The sequence below is a fragment of the Penicillium maclennaniae genome, assembly GCF_028827695.1.
Source record: "Penicillium maclennaniae strain IBT 15551 chromosome Unknown utg000003l:1.0-5670915.0:1.0-5674809.0, whole genome shotgun sequence".
In the NCBI taxonomy this organism is placed as follows: domain Eukaryota; kingdom Fungi; phylum Ascomycota; class Eurotiomycetes; order Eurotiales; family Aspergillaceae; genus Penicillium; species Penicillium maclennaniae.
In genome coordinates, this window is record NW_026623215.1 from 2,067,939 (window position 1) to 2,083,101 (window position 15,163).

Here is a 15,163-nt window from a genome sequence, read left to right on the forward strand (position 1 = left end):
ACGTAGTCTCCGCGACACTCTTTGGTGTCCCGCTGCCTGCACCGTTTGGGGATAGCGATCCACTTACCGAAATAGCCGATCCGGGCCATTTGCTACCGACACTCTTTGGGGTCTCGCAGCCTTCACTATTTAGGCGCAACAGTCTATTGCAGCCTCATTTGAACACTTTGTCCTCAGTTCAGGATGAGGGGGTCAAGATCTGGCTTCCTATCTCTCGGAATTAACTAATCGTAGTACTTTCTTGCTATACATTTTGTGTTACAGAGAGGATTTGAACTGAAATAGTATACCAGTTTCCTGCTTGTAGACTATCACGTTGTACACTAATTTACTATAGGCAATAACGGAAAACCCTTAGAATATTGGTTCAACCCTTTCACCGATTTACGTAGAAAGATTTTATTGCCCACCCCTATTTGCGAAAATGAACTAGCGACCCATATAGTGACGGCAATTTTTCCAGGGCGGTTAACGTGCCATTTTTGTCTTTATAACGTGAATCACCGTAAGACTAAGTTTCTTTTTATGATGAAAATTATGTCTTTCTTTCCGTATCGAAGGTTCAAATTTTCACTTTTTCGCACTTAGATTTTAGGACCTCTATTCATTGTGCTTCTCCTTTCAACCAGCTTTAAAAGCACTACTCTCGGCCCTCTATCTGACAAGTGTTATTCTATTCAAGAAATCTCAAAGAGCAAGACATCATCTTCTAATGGCTACTTAGGAAAGAACCCGATCCAATAAAACCTCTATAAGAAAATCGATTCGTCAAAGACAGTACCGTCGCAAGACAAATATGATGAAAAAGGCGTCTGAATATAGCAAGATATGTGATGCGGATGTATGCGTAGGTATTCGCATGCGGTGAGACTAGTCAGGTACATATTTTGTCCGCGGATACTTCGGGAAATATCTTAAAGGGCTATAATATTAGAAGGGGATAGGTAAGCTAAGTATCTATAAGCTATTTATATAAGCTATACGTATAATCTAGACTATCGCTTAGCTTTAAACTGTCACAGGCCAGTAGACCTCATAACCGCCCGCGAGCCGCCCTTGAGGGCCGCCCACGGACCCGCAGTTTTGCGGGCGGAGGGCGGGCTCTACCTACCCGACCCGGTTGGCCCTCAAAATATTTTGAGGGCCGACAAATATGACAAGAGCTTAATAGGTTATTAGGTCACTGATCTTTTTAGGAATTATCATGATTCTATGTTTATTTAATTACTACTAATAGTAAATTTTGGAAGCTTCTAAGATCAAAGAAGTTGGTCCAATTTCGACCTAATTAGCTTTTAGTAGTCATATGACTGAAGTCACTATGTCAAGATATCAAGACGACTGTATAACCTACTAGCGATTACCAGTCATAAATAAGTCGCTCTCGTCAGGTCGTTGGGTCAACCCCTGACCTAATAACCTAATGCGCTACATGCACCAGAATGGCTATCTCGCGCAGAATACCAGAATTGGAATAGCGTTATCCGCGATAAGAGCACAGCCTTTGAGGGCTGACGTCTGGAATTGTTTCAGCAGAAAGTTTTGTCGCATGCTCCTTAAGACTTTGCTATAAGCCCAAATAAATGCTTGAATTGACCTCAAGTTTGCATAGCCCTGAGAGCACCACAATTTCACCGGCAAGCCTCTACCGCAACCCAGCCAGTGACGCAGACTGCACTCCCCCACCGATTTCCCTAGCATTCGATTGAGCTGGAACCACCCACGACAAAATTTCTACATCTTCATCAGAATGGCTGAGAAAATGTCTCAGGATACATCTGAGCACTTGAATCAAGATTCCACCGCGGTAAACACTGCGCCAGAAGATCAAGAACCCCCGCCGTATTCAGCGCATGGACCAGCTGAAAGCTCAGCAGCTCCCAAATCAGGCTACTCCAAGGCTCGAGAGGCCGGTTATACTGAAGCCTCAACTGTTACCCCTCAGCAAGGTTCGTCATCAGCTCCAGTGACACCATCTTCAAGTCATCGTCGGCCCATCGCTATCCCAGCCATCGACTACGCTCGCGAGTCTCCTTTTCTCCGCTCCTATGCGCCCGTGTTGAACGAGCATAATATTCCCAAGGACAAATTCCTCGCTTTCTTGGATGAGCTGAACGATGTCATGACCACCAGCCCGCCTATGCAGGTGCTAGATGCAACAGGTGGCATCCTCAAATCCGTGCCCATCTTATTTCCTCTCCACTGGATTGGCTCAGCAGTCAGCGGGCTGGCAAATCTTGGTGGGCAAGGGATCTCGAAGAGTCGATCCGACACGGCCATGCGACAAGCCAACAAGGAGCTATTTGCGCCGCATGGCCTAAAAGCTGAAATTGCCAAGTTGGACGCTTTAGCCCATATCGCAAAGATTCCCATTTTAGACTCTCAGGGCAAAGTCAACAAACACGCATCTCTGATTCAACAGCTGGGCGAGCTCTCCACCGCTCCAGTGGACGAATCGCAGGAACTCGATTTGCAGCAACGTCGAATTCGAGTTCTGCAGCCGTGGATTGCCGAGCTTGAGTTGTATATTAAGCCTTGGACTTCGAAGTCTAGGCTGACCCGCTTTAACGCGGCGTTGAAGAAGAGGAACGATGCGAAGTATCAGGATCCTTCGTCTAGCATGGAATCTGGCGCAGCGGAGGAAGACATGGGTTTTCGTAAGAGTCTCTGGCTGATCATTCGAAGGGCTGAAGACGAGAATTAGAAGTGATTATTCATGAGGAAGGCATATTGGAGATTTGTCTATAGCTTACATGGTAATCATATACCCAAGAAGCTCAGATATATTCTTATCGAACATTTTCTTCCCATGAGTCACATGCAATCATCCAAATCACAGTATATTCCACACCTTTGTTATTAACACGTGGTGTAACCTGCTACCCACCACGGCGAAAAGACATGTTTAAGCTACCGCGTGTCGAGCTCAGCTCTTGGTTTTCGCATCGCCCTGATCCCATTTCTCGCATTGAAGTCTGTCCAAGGATCTCACTATAGGCTATTGCAAAGCATGGGCTGTTTGTTGCTACCATGTTCAGATGTCATGCCAGAAGCACCGTCGATATTCGGGCCATCGAGCTCCGAAGCCGGCCTAGAAAGCGTTTGGGGCGCGATTCTATCAGCGATTTGGAATCAGAGCAGAGAGCACTTGACATCTCTTGCCGTGCCAGATGGCACAACCAATGAGATCCATCGGCCGAGAAGCCCGATCAAGGGCAGATGGTGTGTCCGTGCCAGTACGCAATTGGGAGCATGCAAAGAAACACTGACGCGGGGGGGCTCCACCGGTCTCCACTCGCACCCCCCTTTTTTGTGGCGCGGGTCTGGGGTAGCCCCCAACTACAGCACGAATCATTGGAAAATTGGGATTCGGATACAAGGTGTGCTGATTTTCTACACGTAGCTTCCATTCACTAGTCCTTCGAGTCGTCAAAATGCGAGAAGGACACATAGTCTGAAGCCAAGAGATAAGCATAGACCCTCCTATTCACGGCCCCGTCCACCAACAGCGTTCAGACTTGGCTCTAAGCTTATGCCTTCTGATCACAAAGCCACACGTCTCATGTGGGATTAACCCCGCGCATAGTCACAGAATCTCTTATGCACAAGATTTATACACAATTGATCCTCAACTCCGTCGGGCAATGCGCACTCAAGGTCTGCATAAAGCCAAACAGGCTAGTTCATTCATACGGCTGAATCCAGGAGGGAGCAGCACTCAAAGAATTAGTGGATAATTCGCTGCATGGCGGACTGAAAGTCGACCTTACTTCCGAATCCCGTGTGGACTTAACCCGTCTTACTCCCGTTATGCTTCCATGATCTTCCACCTCATGAAGTTCTCCCTTCTCTTGTTTCGTCCCCGTGAATTTTCAACGGGCTCTCTCATCCCCGTCCATTTATAACGATTGTCGGTAATTAATTCACATCCTTCTCGCATGACGTGAGCTTATGCTTGTTTTGTCGCGGCAAAAACTTGCTTCGTATTGTTCTCCTTCGGCTTCACTTCCGTCCGCTATCAACTCATATCGGACGCAATATCCAAAGATCATCTCGAGGCGAATTTGACGCGACGAGAAACAAAAAACTTGAAGGTGTGACCGATAGGTACAGGGAAGCAAGGCTTCCAGGATGAGGGACCGTTCGAGTATGCGACTTCCCCGCACAAGCGAGTTCCGGACATCTGCGTGCTTGTGCGGAAAAAAAAGTATACATGCATGCACAATTCTGACTCTATTATGCAGACGCTTCTTCCATTGACGGGTCAACGCCGGCAGCCAGCAACGGTGACCTTCATCATGTCGACGACGAGAAAGGTTCTGTCTATGAAAAGGTGGACATTGAGAAAGGACCCACTCTTGGTGCCGGTATAAAAGAGACGGAAGCGCGCGATCCGAATATTGTCGATTGGGATGGGCCAGACGATCCCGAAAATCCTCTCAATTGGACGGCGAAGAGAAAGGTCACTGCGACGGTTTCCATCGCCTTGATCACTCTGCTCACGTCAGTCCATTGATCTCCCAGGCCAAGAAACTTTTCGCTAACGTACATCAATAGACCTCTTGGCTCGTCAATGTTTGCCCCGGGCGTTGGGCAGCTAGTCACTGATTTCGATATCACCAGCACCGAGCTCGCCTCATTCGTCGTTTCTGTATACTTGCTTGGGTACTGTTTTGGTCCGCTTCTCATTGCACCAGTCTCGGAAATCTATGGCCGTCGCGTTGTCTATAATGTGTGCAATGTTCTCTATGTTATTTGGACCATTGCCTGCGCTGTGGCTCCGGAGATTGGCAGCTTGACGGTGTTTCGATTCTTTGCTGGTTGTGCGGGAAGCTGTCCATTGACGATCGGGGCTGGCTCCATTGCGGACATGTTTGTTCAAGAGAAGCGAGGTAGCGCAATGGCGGCATGGGCTATTGGTCCTCTTATCGGACCTGTCATTGGCCCCGTTGGTATGCTATTCTAGATCGGAGTGTCCAGACTTGCACTAACCTTGATATAGCGGGTGGATATCTCGCCCAGGCAAAAGGCTGGAGGTGGACCTTTTGGATCCTTGCCATGGCTGTGAGATCTGTGATTCCTGGACCGGTTTTCAGCCTACTGACAAGATTCCACAGAGCGGTGCTGTAGCAGTCAGTTCCTTCCTCACGGTCCGCGAATCGTATGCGCCCACTCTCCTCGCCCGCAAAACGAAGAAATTGCAAAAGGAGACCGGGAACATGAACTTACGCTCTGCTCTTGACACCGGCCGCACTCCCAAGGATCTCTTCATGTTTTCAATTGTTAGACCGACCAAAATGCTGTTCTTGTCGCCGATCGTCTTCCTACTTTCTCTTTACGTTGCTGTCATATATGGATACCTCTACCTCTTATTCACCACGATCAGCGACGTTTTCGAAACACAATACGGCTTTTCGCGAGGATCTGTTGGGTTATCTTATCTGGGAATTGGAATTGGTTCCCTCATAGGACTGATTTGTCTCGGTGCAACGTCAGATCGCATATTGAAACATCTTTCCGAGAAAAATGGAGTCAAGAAGCCCGAATACCGATTACCGGCAATGATTCCAGGATCATTTTTCGTGCCGGTGGCGCTCTTCATGTATGGCTGGACTGCCTACTATAAAACACACTGGATTGTGCCTATCATCGGCACATCATTTTTGGGCGTCGGAATGTTGATCTCTTTTGTAAGTCACTATCCTACATTCAATCGGTGGAGGTTGGAGTGTGTACTAATTTTTGATCCGTAATCCAGATGACGGTCAGCACTTATCTTGTTGACGCATTCACTATCTACGCTGCGTCTGCTATGGCCGCGAACACTGTCTTTCGATCCCTCGCCGGCGCTCTACTTCCGCTTGCCGGACCCCAGATGTACGCCACTCTCGGGTTAGGATGGGGTAACTCCCTTCTTGGGTTCATTGCTCTGGCTATGTGCCCGCTGCCTATCATCTTCTATGTGTACGGTGAGCGCATTCGGACCAGCAAGCGTTTCCAAGTCCAATTCTAGACGTTCTGGTTCTGTCTATACCGGAAAAATGAGGGCTAGCAGTGCGGTATAGTTATCGCTGCTGTTCTCCACTTATATTACACACATATGTACCGATGATAATGCCCTATCGGATGTTCTACGGCTACATTGCAAGCATTTGTTTGGCGCTTTGATCTTTCATTTGTGAGCCGTTTTTTTGATTGGAGGTTTTGAGAGTATGTTGAGAGGCATTTCTTAGCCCATCTATTAGCAATTATACGCACGTCGAATTATAGTTCTGGTCATCAGCCTTATTGCAGGTTTCAATACCACTAGAGTAAGAAATCAAAAATGAGAGGACCGCAACTTTGATAGCTCTATTCTTTGAATGGAGTGAATCGGCTCATGACGCTCTCGGCGCTTTCCACTTCTGCCTTCAAAACCTGCCGCCTGTCCTCACTCCGCACATCAATCTTACACTCGAACTTACAACCGGGCATTGACTGAAGTTAGACGGAGGTGCGTTTGTGTATTGAGAGACCTGTTTCGAGCTGGCAAATCTCAAGTAGAGGAAAGGCTATTTTTTATATATTCAAATTTCCGCTCCACCTGAGGACACCCTTATCGCCGTACTATTGCTTTTGCACTCAAGCTACGGGCCAATATCACCGTGTTCGAGCTCGGAGGTATGAGGCAGGCTATAAGAGTGGTCAAGAGGTGATGGAAGCTGTATAGGTGGATACCAATCAAGTTTAATTCATGCAGCCTAATTACAGAAAAAAATGAGAACAATGAAAACATCAAAGACATAGAAAAAAATCTAGCACAAACGCGGATGAAAAGACGTATACCCCGTTCGTCCTAAGCTGGGTTGGGTACGAGCAAGGTACAACAGACCAGAGGGCGTCCTGAATGGTGACATGAATCTAGTATAGCTTGGTCCAAAGACCGGATTCTTGGTAGTGTTTGCTCTGTCGGACCAATAAGAAGGCGTATTTGAGCATATGAAAGCGATTAACCAAGACGCGAATGGAGAAATGAAAGGACCGGCCACATGCACTATCTCTTCGTTATCGCTTAGAAGGGAGTACGGTGCTCAATGCCGATTTAGTATCCGCCAATGCGAGTCGGCCATCAAATAAAGCATTCGAAGGAGCTATCCCTGAAAAATATGCAGATTTCAAAAAACACCCAGAGGCTCGGAAAGTCTCGCCTCCGGCACCGAAATCCCGCGGTTGATAAAGGCATGTGGCCTGCAGCCATCTACCCCAAGGATTTCCAGCTGCGTCCAAAAGCTGCATCTCGATGTTGAATCGCCCCCTTATGATCATGCCTCCGCCGGTTTGAAAGGCCGCATTCTGTAGCATACCAGGATAGTTTAGCAAATCTAGTCTCAATGCTAGTCTGTCGTCGCGGAAAATCTCAGTTTCTTCTGAGCCAGTATCCCACAGGAAATTGTCGATCCGCACAATTCTCGTAGAGCCTATCAGTCGAGCTTGGACGGAAAACTGGTATTGAGTTGATGAGTATTTCTATTTTAAGAGGGAAACTCCTAGTCCAGTTGATATAATTTTGAGTGGCTAGATAGCAGTTGGAGGAGAACTCACAAGATGAGCGTGCTCGTTTATATTTTTTGGGAACCTCGTGGATATCCTCTTCAAATTTTTTGCAGGTGCCTAAAGTCATAGTGATTAGAAGCTCTAAATTTGGAAGATTTGGGGAACCTCTTACATTCTCTACCCATGGTAAGCCTCCTCCATTTTGCCTTCGCTTTTCGATCATCTCCTTATTGATATCCGCTTCCTTTTCTGCCCATTCCCCCCGTGTGATATTTTGAATGATCTCACCATCAAACCAGACGGTGACCCTATTGCGATCGAACTCCAGCTTCTTGCTACGGTAAGACTCTAAGACTGCATTCGCGTTTTTCATAGTCTCCTCTCCATACTCAAGCTCTTCTTGATCACGGAGTTCAAATTTGAGGCAAATGATCCTCCAGAGAGTGTCGGGATGAAGATCTTCAGCCTCATCTGGGTCAATACTAGGTAATGCTTTAGGAACATGCCTGTCAAGAAATCTGGTTGACAGTAACCACAAAGGCAAAGAACATAGGAAATTGAATGTCTTACGGTCTTCGGTGGGGTACGAATCTGTCCAACCATTTCAACTCTTCTTTGCAGGTATCAACATTCGTATGTTCCCTGATAAATTTCTCTCGCAGCTTAACACTGTTCGCCCGGACACTGTCAACAAATTAGCATCGCCGCTTACTCGCAAGTACCAGTGAGGGCATACGTTTCATGGTCGATGTTGAAAATCGCTGATTTGACCTGCTCAACCGGGTAAATAGCCAACATTTGATCAACCGTTAATCGCGTATCCTTATCTTTAGCGGTAGTTTGTGTTGGGAGCCCAGTTGCTTCAATTGTTTCAGACCGCTCTCTCTGCTTCTCAGCGCGCATTCTTTTCGTTGCCTTTTCCTTCACTTTACTTGGCTTTGATCTCGACGAATGCAGGCTCTGCTTCACACGTTCCGAGGACAGCTTTCTTCTCACATTCTCTGCTGGCGTCCTTTTCCTAGTCTTTGATTTAGATATGCCGGCATAGTTTTGTGTTGGCATTTGGATGATTTTCAATATCAACGAAGGCGAGATATTTACTGGTGAGAACGAAGAATTGCAATCATTTTTTGACAGAACAGTCATTTTAAATAAAAATATCGAAGGGGCCGAGATATTCGTCAAAGCAATGAACTACAATCATTCTGATTCTTGAGATTCTCAAAGATGGCCGAGTTCAAAGTGAATGCGACGCGAGAAAAACAAAGAGAGGCCAGTCCAGATACTTTTCTTCAAGTGTCTATTTTTTTTCTTTTTTCCCTTCTTTTTCTCCATTTCTTTTTGCCAAAATTAGGAAATAATGAAAGAAATTACCAGCTATTCAAGCGTGGGTAAGTAAGACGTGGAGAGGTCACAATAGACTGGGTGTTCTCTTACTATTTTTTTTTAAAACAATGCGAAGGTGGTTTTTTCTTTATAATTCTCATACTGAATTGCGCAGATATTCTATAATATAGTGATCAAAATTCTATATTTTTACAAGTCAAAAGACCTCAGGCGAATTAGATCGAGGAGTAGATGCGTGTCTACTTGTCGGGATATGAAAGGAACCATTCACATCAACGGTAGAGCCTATTTTAGTAACGGCTTTCAGCCCCTGGAGCAGCAAAATTTTGGTCATTGGCAAAGGTCGCAGCTCCTCTCCTCAAAATTTCTGCTCTTTTTGATTCTTTCTTGGCTACTTTATTAATATTAAAAACCAATTGAGTTCTATTTCGATTCATTTTCAGATGATCCTAGCCTAGAGATGGCTACTAGTGCCCAACCCACGCATGGAGGAATTCCGCTGACTGAGTCGATGTCAACACCTGCATAATAAATATCCAATTCGTGGCATACCATCACTTCCTACTTATGCGAAGATGTTCTTTTCCTATATACTGAAACACATATCTTGGCAATAGAGGCTGCCTCCTAGCCTGAGGAGTGTCGAACCTGAAGCATGTGCACGGTGATAATTAGCATTGGAGTGTTGCAGCATAAGCTTTGACTTTACTCCTAGTCTAACACTCAAGGCTTTTTTTTACTTCATGGCCCGCTATTTTCGACTAGTGGTACTTCGCTTACGGCGAAAAGATCCAAAATGTAGCTAATTTTGCCGAGGGTCTGACCTGATCCACAAGGAGACCCCTGAAAATACGGGGTCCAAGCAACGGCTTCCAATTTATCAGAATGGCTAGGTGGGCTACTGCTGTCAAGTGCTTAATATAGAGAGTCATGGTCCTGACTGCAGATTTTCACGGCTTTCTATCGTACTTTCACAATGTTTTTTCGCGGCCTTCTCGCGTTCTACGCAGTGACCTATGTAATTGCGCAGACCACCTATGATTCGCCTTTTTTGGCTCAATTCCTTATTCTGAGCGATTATTCCATTTCCACTGTTGGTGGTGTACGTTTTGAAACTCTTCAAAATGACATAGTCATCGATGACTGACTATTCCACCATTTAGGATGCCACTCACACAACATACAACGTTCGATGTGACCGCGCTGCCACTCTTTGTTCGCTTCCTCCAACCGGCGTTGCTGTCTTCACTGCCCCTTCTTCCGTGGGACTCTCATATACAGAGCCAATGGAAACCTTGTAAGCCAGCGCCTGACGCAACAAAGAGCGTGGAGCTGATGCTTTGACAGGACTTCCTCTGTGGGCTGCACCTACGTTGACTCTCGCGCTTCGGCAGTTTGTATTAATCTACTCGCCGCTCCGACCGAAATCATCGAGAGCGGCTCCTTGGTTCCAAGCATGGTGACATTTCGATCTACAACGACACTACCTGCCGCCTCAGTTGAGCTAGGCTTCGGTGCAACGAGCACTGCTGCCGATGCTGTTACTACTGGGAAAGCGGGAGCCACGGTAGACCCTACTTTGACAAGTACGGTGGCAATGAGCACCACCACAGCTGTAAGTGAGACAAAAACCGGCGGCGCGACAGACACTTTTGGGCGTGGGAATGCAGGTCTTGTTGCTGGCGCAGCAATCGTTGGGCTGGGACTGATCTAGTCAAATGGAAGCTCGACTAGAGGTTCCAAGGCTTTATCGGTTGGAGGCCCACACTCTATATGTATAGATGAAGTGCATTAAAAGACAAGTTCAGGTGCACAACGCATAATAAGCGGCAACGAAGACTCTGCTGCATCCGTAGTGCCCCTCTATAGCCGTGTATCCATCCTTCTGCTGTTTACTATCACGAGATCTCAAGAAATACTATCACAACAAGGCAGCAGGCACCAAATGGCACCAGTATTTCGCCGTTCAAACTATGCTCCATGTCATGATATGAAGCAAGGTGGTAGTTCCGGTCTTCTTCTCCATGCAGCCCGGTTACGATGCTGATACTCGAAAGGCTAGTATGGTATGTCAGGTTCGGCCCCCCGCCCCCACCTCTTTTGTTGATCTTGTTTAGAACATTCTCTTAGACTTACATTATTTTAAGAATGACGCATGTAACGCTGAGATCCGATACACAATTAACGATACAACAAGGCAGAGTATGTGCAAAGAGTGATTGGATGTGGCCCAAGCTGATTTCGGATACGAGCCGAGGAACAATGCGGGACTTCCGGCAAGGAAAATTCACTTCGACTCAAATTGTTAGAACGGCGCAAACCTCTCAGAGAAGTGGCGAGCAGATCAAGAACAGAGCTCATCGCACCAGCCATTGGGTGACTCATGTAGTTTGCTGCATGACTCACCCGCAGTTCGCCTCCCTCACCGCTCTGAGCTCCGCCTGATACTGCCGGTCAACGCTTTTTATCAGCCTGCGGTACTTTTCGCCTTCGTAAATCAAACGTTGCCCTTGGGCCTGATCCTTTCTCATTGTCTTTGGATTCCGTTGGTGCTTTTCGCATCGTTGAATTTTCTTTTTTTTTTGGAGTAGTATCCGAGCCTTCACTTCCCACCATCCCCACATTCACCTTACCGATCATAATTCTACCAATCCAATCCTGTTTGCCAGCTTCAACAATTTTGATGAGCGCACCGATACTGGCTCAGCAGCTTTCTTTCAATCCTTCTGTCATGTCAGCTCCGGAAAATAGCCCATCAGCTCCAGCTGCCTCGCGTTCTAGGCACAGACGCCGTGGGAGAGGCCCCGCCAACCGTGGAGGTCAACAGGATACGCCCGCCACCTTAACGAACGAGCAATCTGCTCCACAAACATCGCAACATCAGTCGAACGGTATTTCGATTCCTGAACAGCCGAATAGCCAATCACGCTCACGAAGATCAAACAAGGAAGGCAGAGGATCTGGACGACGAGGAGGGCGGGGCAATGGAATTCGACGAGCTGGGCAAGGACAGACTGCAGACCAAAACGAGGAATCACAACAACTTCAGTCTCGTGCCATGCGTGCTCGAGGCTTTGGGGCTCGTTTGACTCGATCAGACCAAGATGGAACCATATCACACCCGGAGTTGGTGACGGAAGCCGACGCTAGTCTTCGTGCTGATGCACCAGACTTTGTCCCGGGTCCACCAGCAACAAGCACACTTGTTCCACCATCGACAGCATCTACCAAAGGAAAGGGTAAGACTAAAGCTAAGCTCCCGCCTAAGCCTCACAAAGTCACGACCAAGTCAACAGCCGGTGACATCGCCACTCGAATTCATGAAGACATTGCTCACAACCTCTATGAGTGTCCCATCTGCACGAGCGAACTAGGCCGACGATCTAAAGTTTGGTCTTGCGAATTGTGTTGGACCGTGTTTCATCTGAGTTGCATCAAGAAGTGGTCCACCAACGAAGGAGCCGCCGCTCAGAGGAATTCTCGACAGCAAGATGGCGATGAGCCTGTTTCTCCTCGTGCCTGGCGTTGCCCTGGATGCAATCTCTCTCATGAAATATACCCATCCACCTATAGCTGCTGGTGTGAAAAAGAAGTCGATCCTAGACCCCTCCCTGGTCTGCCTCCACATTCATGCGGTCAGACATGCTCACGGCCTCGTAAGGGTTGCCCGCATCCGTGCGATACAACTTGTCACGCAGGTCCTTGTACTCCTTGTACATCGATGGGACCAACTCAAGATTGTTTCTGCGGTCGGAATTCATCTACCAAACGATGCCAGGATACCAACTATGAAGAAGGATGGAGCTGTGGTGAGGTCTGTGGTGATCTCCTCCCATGTGGCGAACACACTTGTCCCCTTCCGTGTCATGAGGGTTTGTGTGGTGCCTGCGAGGTCTCGATAGAGGCCCGTTGTTATTGTGGTAAAGTGCAGACCAAAATGCTGTGTAGCTCCAAGGAGGATGAGATGGAAAGCCAGACAGTCCGTGATGGATCCGAGGAGCACTGGACTGGATGCTTCGCTTGCAATGAAACCTGCAATCGCCCATTTGATTGCGGTGTGCATTTCTGCCAAAAAGGCTGCCATCCACAGGACTTGCATCCAGCCCATTGTCCTCGATCTCCAGATGTTGTGGTTCGTTGCCCATGTGGAAAAACACTATTGGATAGCATTGCCGGTTTCACCCCACGTACATCTTGTGAAGATGGAATACCCAACTGCCAGGAGCCATGTGGCAAAATGCTTGCCTGCGGTCACTCCTGTGACAAAATTTGTCATACTGGCCCTTGTGGTGCCTGTTTACGCCGAGTTCCAATTCAATGCCAGTGCGGCCGTAACACCTCCTTGAGTGTTTGCCACCAGGGTAATATCCAACCTCCCCAGTGTTTCCGGCAATGCAAGGCGACATTGCATTGTGGCCGTCACTCATGCACAGAGAGATGTTGCCCTGGAGAACAGAAGGCAATTGAACGTCAGGCTCTTCGTCGCAAGCTCAAGCCTCATCTCCGCCCTCTTGATGAGGATATTGAAGCAGAGCACATCTGTACTCGGATATGTGGTCGAATGCTGAAATGCGGCCGACACTCATGTCCAGAGCTTTGCCACAAAGGTCCTTGCAATACCTGTCGGGAGGCAATCTTTGAAGAGATTGCCTGTAACTGCGGAAGATCCATCCTATATCCGCCGCAACCCTGCGGTACTCAGCCCCCTCCATGCTCATTTCCGTGTGCCCGACCTAAGTCTTGCGGTCACCCTCAAACGGCGCACAACTGCCATATGAACGCAGATGGCTGTCCCAAATGTCCATTCTTGACCGAGAAAGATTGTTTGTGTGGCAAAAAGGTAATGAAAAACGTGCCTTGCTGGCTCACAGATGCCCGCTGTGGTCAGCCTTGTGGTCAACCACTCAAGTGCGGATCTCATTTCTGCAAAAAGGATTGCCACCGCCCGGGCGAATGCGAAGATGCGGACAAGCCCTGTCAGCAGGCTTGCGGAAAGACCAAATCTCTTTGTGGTCATCCCTGTACAGAGGCCTGCCATGCACCTTTCCCATGCCCAGAGAGGACAGCCTGCCCGTCAATGATTACAGTAACATGTGGCTGTGGACGTTTGCGTCAGCAGAGACGCTGTGGTGCGTCCAAGGCTGTCACATCCAAGGGCCAGGTTCAACAACCGGAACGGTTGCCTTCACTAACTCCGTTGAATTGCGATGACGAGTGCACCCGTTTGGAGCGTAACCGATCTTTGGCCTCTGCTCTTGGGATTGATATCAACCCGAGTACGACAGTGCAGGCTTTTACCTCCAGCAATCTCCCGTATTCCACTGAAACCCTCGATCAGTACGTTAAACTCGCATCTTCAGTCCCTCTGTCGACACTGCAAACATACGAGGCAACCTTGCACTCCCTAGCCACCGATCCCACGAATCGGTCCGTCCGCTTCCAGCCCGCCAAATCGACACTCCGGTCATATAGCCATTCTCTTGCGACTGACTGGGGCTTCAACACTGAAAGTCACGATCCTGAGCCCCATCGCCATGTCTTCGTGCTCAAGCCTCTTGCCTGGACGCCACCAGTTTTCGGCATGGGCACTGGTTCGTCCATTGGCATTGGCGGCATGAGTGTCCGCGAATGTGTCAAACTCCGCGAGCGAGAGTTGACTAAAGAGCGCGATGCTCAACGTGCAGCCGCTCTCGAGGCCAAGGCTGCGCGTGATGCGGCAAAAACGCAAGCAGGATCCGACGGTTGGGCTCAGGTTGCATCTCGGAGCAAGGCAGCGCTTCTAGTACCAGAAGCACTACGCCGGTCCAGAGCTCGTTCACGGGTCGAACTATGTTCTCTGCTCTTGATCAGAATAGAAACATGCCGTCTGACTCCAAGAAGGAGCGTTTGGTCCTTCGCTCGGGCGTTGGAACCAGCAAGACTTTGCGCTCGCAGCCTCCTGCTGAAATTTTTGACAGCTGGGAGGACGCAGAGGAGAAGGAAGAAGAGGAAGAAAGACAGGATGAGAAAATGAATGCTGAGAGGAAGGAGGCTGTGCCTCAAGAGACGCAAGAGAGTTCACCTGAGGTCCTTGAAGTTTCCGAAACTCCTGTTCCCGAAGCTTCTGCTCCTTCCGCTCCGGCGGAGCAGGATAAGCCAGTCGAGGCCAGTGAAGTGCCAACACCTGATTTGATGCCCGTGGCTGATGTGGCATACTCAGATGCTTGACTACATCTTCATGACTATGACTCATGATTGTGAGAGAAGACCACTTGCCCTTGTTTTTTTTTTTTTTTTTTTGCAT

The 15,163-nt window shown here is 48.2% G+C and overlaps 7 protein-coding genes across 7 annotated transcripts; 6 read left to right on the plus strand and 1 right to left on the minus strand.

Annotated features, from left to right (window-relative positions):
- Window positions 1-1,750: 1,750 nt before the first annotated feature.
- On the plus strand, window positions 1,751-2,704 carry N7477_002873 (uncharacterized protein; the record flags this gene model as incomplete). The annotated part of the gene is made up of 1 exon (XM_056964536.1): window positions 1,751-2,704. One exon carries the CDS (start codon window positions 1,751-1,753, stop codon window positions 2,702-2,704), a length of 954 nt encoding a protein of 317 aa, XP_056824489.1.
- Window positions 2,705-4,131: 1,427 nt separating this feature from the next.
- On the plus strand, window positions 4,132-6,013 carry N7477_002874 (MFS transporter; the record flags this gene model as incomplete). The annotated part of the gene is made up of 6 exons (XM_056964537.1): window positions 4,132-4,147; window positions 4,245-4,503; window positions 4,558-4,952; window positions 5,003-5,064; window positions 5,118-5,690; window positions 5,759-6,013. 6 exons carry the CDS (start codon window positions 4,132-4,134, stop codon window positions 6,011-6,013), a joined length of 1,560 nt encoding a protein of 519 aa, XP_056824490.1.
- Window positions 6,014-7,554: 1,541 nt separating this feature from the next.
- On the minus strand, window positions 7,555-8,436 carry N7477_002875 (uncharacterized protein; the record flags this gene model as incomplete). Its single annotated transcript, XM_056964538.1, has 4 exons — window positions 7,555-7,650; window positions 7,706-8,039; window positions 8,104-8,217; window positions 8,270-8,436. The coding sequence occupies 4 exons, from the start codon at window positions 8,434-8,436 to the stop codon at window positions 7,555-7,557; spliced, it is 711 nt and encodes a 236-aa protein (XP_056824491.1).
- Window positions 8,437-9,856: 1,420 nt separating this feature from the next.
- On the plus strand, window positions 9,857-10,594 carry N7477_002876 (uncharacterized protein; the record flags this gene model as incomplete). The annotated part of the gene is made up of 3 exons (XM_056964539.1): window positions 9,857-9,982; window positions 10,044-10,177; window positions 10,228-10,594. 3 exons carry the CDS (start codon window positions 9,857-9,859, stop codon window positions 10,592-10,594), a joined length of 627 nt encoding a protein of 208 aa, XP_056824492.1.
- Window positions 10,595-11,611: 1,017 nt separating this feature from the next.
- N7477_002877 (uncharacterized protein) lies at window positions 11,612-11,969 on the plus strand (the record flags this gene model as incomplete). The annotated part of the gene is made up of 2 exons (XM_056964540.1): window positions 11,612-11,771; window positions 11,800-11,969. 2 exons carry the CDS (start codon window positions 11,612-11,614, stop codon window positions 11,967-11,969), a joined length of 330 nt encoding a protein of 109 aa, XP_056824493.1.
- Window positions 11,939-12,782, plus strand: N7477_002878 (uncharacterized protein; the record flags this gene model as incomplete). Its single annotated transcript, XM_056964541.1, has 2 exons — window positions 11,939-12,273; window positions 12,323-12,782. 2 exons carry the CDS (start codon window positions 11,939-11,941, stop codon window positions 12,780-12,782), a joined length of 795 nt encoding a protein of 264 aa, XP_056824494.1.
- A 1,175-nt stretch (window positions 12,783-13,957) lies between these two features.
- Window positions 13,958-15,087, plus strand: N7477_002879 (uncharacterized protein; the record flags this gene model as incomplete). The annotated part of the gene is made up of 2 exons (XM_056964542.1): window positions 13,958-14,632; window positions 14,689-15,087. The coding sequence occupies 2 exons, from the start codon at window positions 13,958-13,960 to the stop codon at window positions 15,085-15,087; spliced, it is 1,074 nt and encodes a 357-aa protein (XP_056824495.1).
- Window positions 15,088-15,163: the final 76 nt, after the last annotated feature.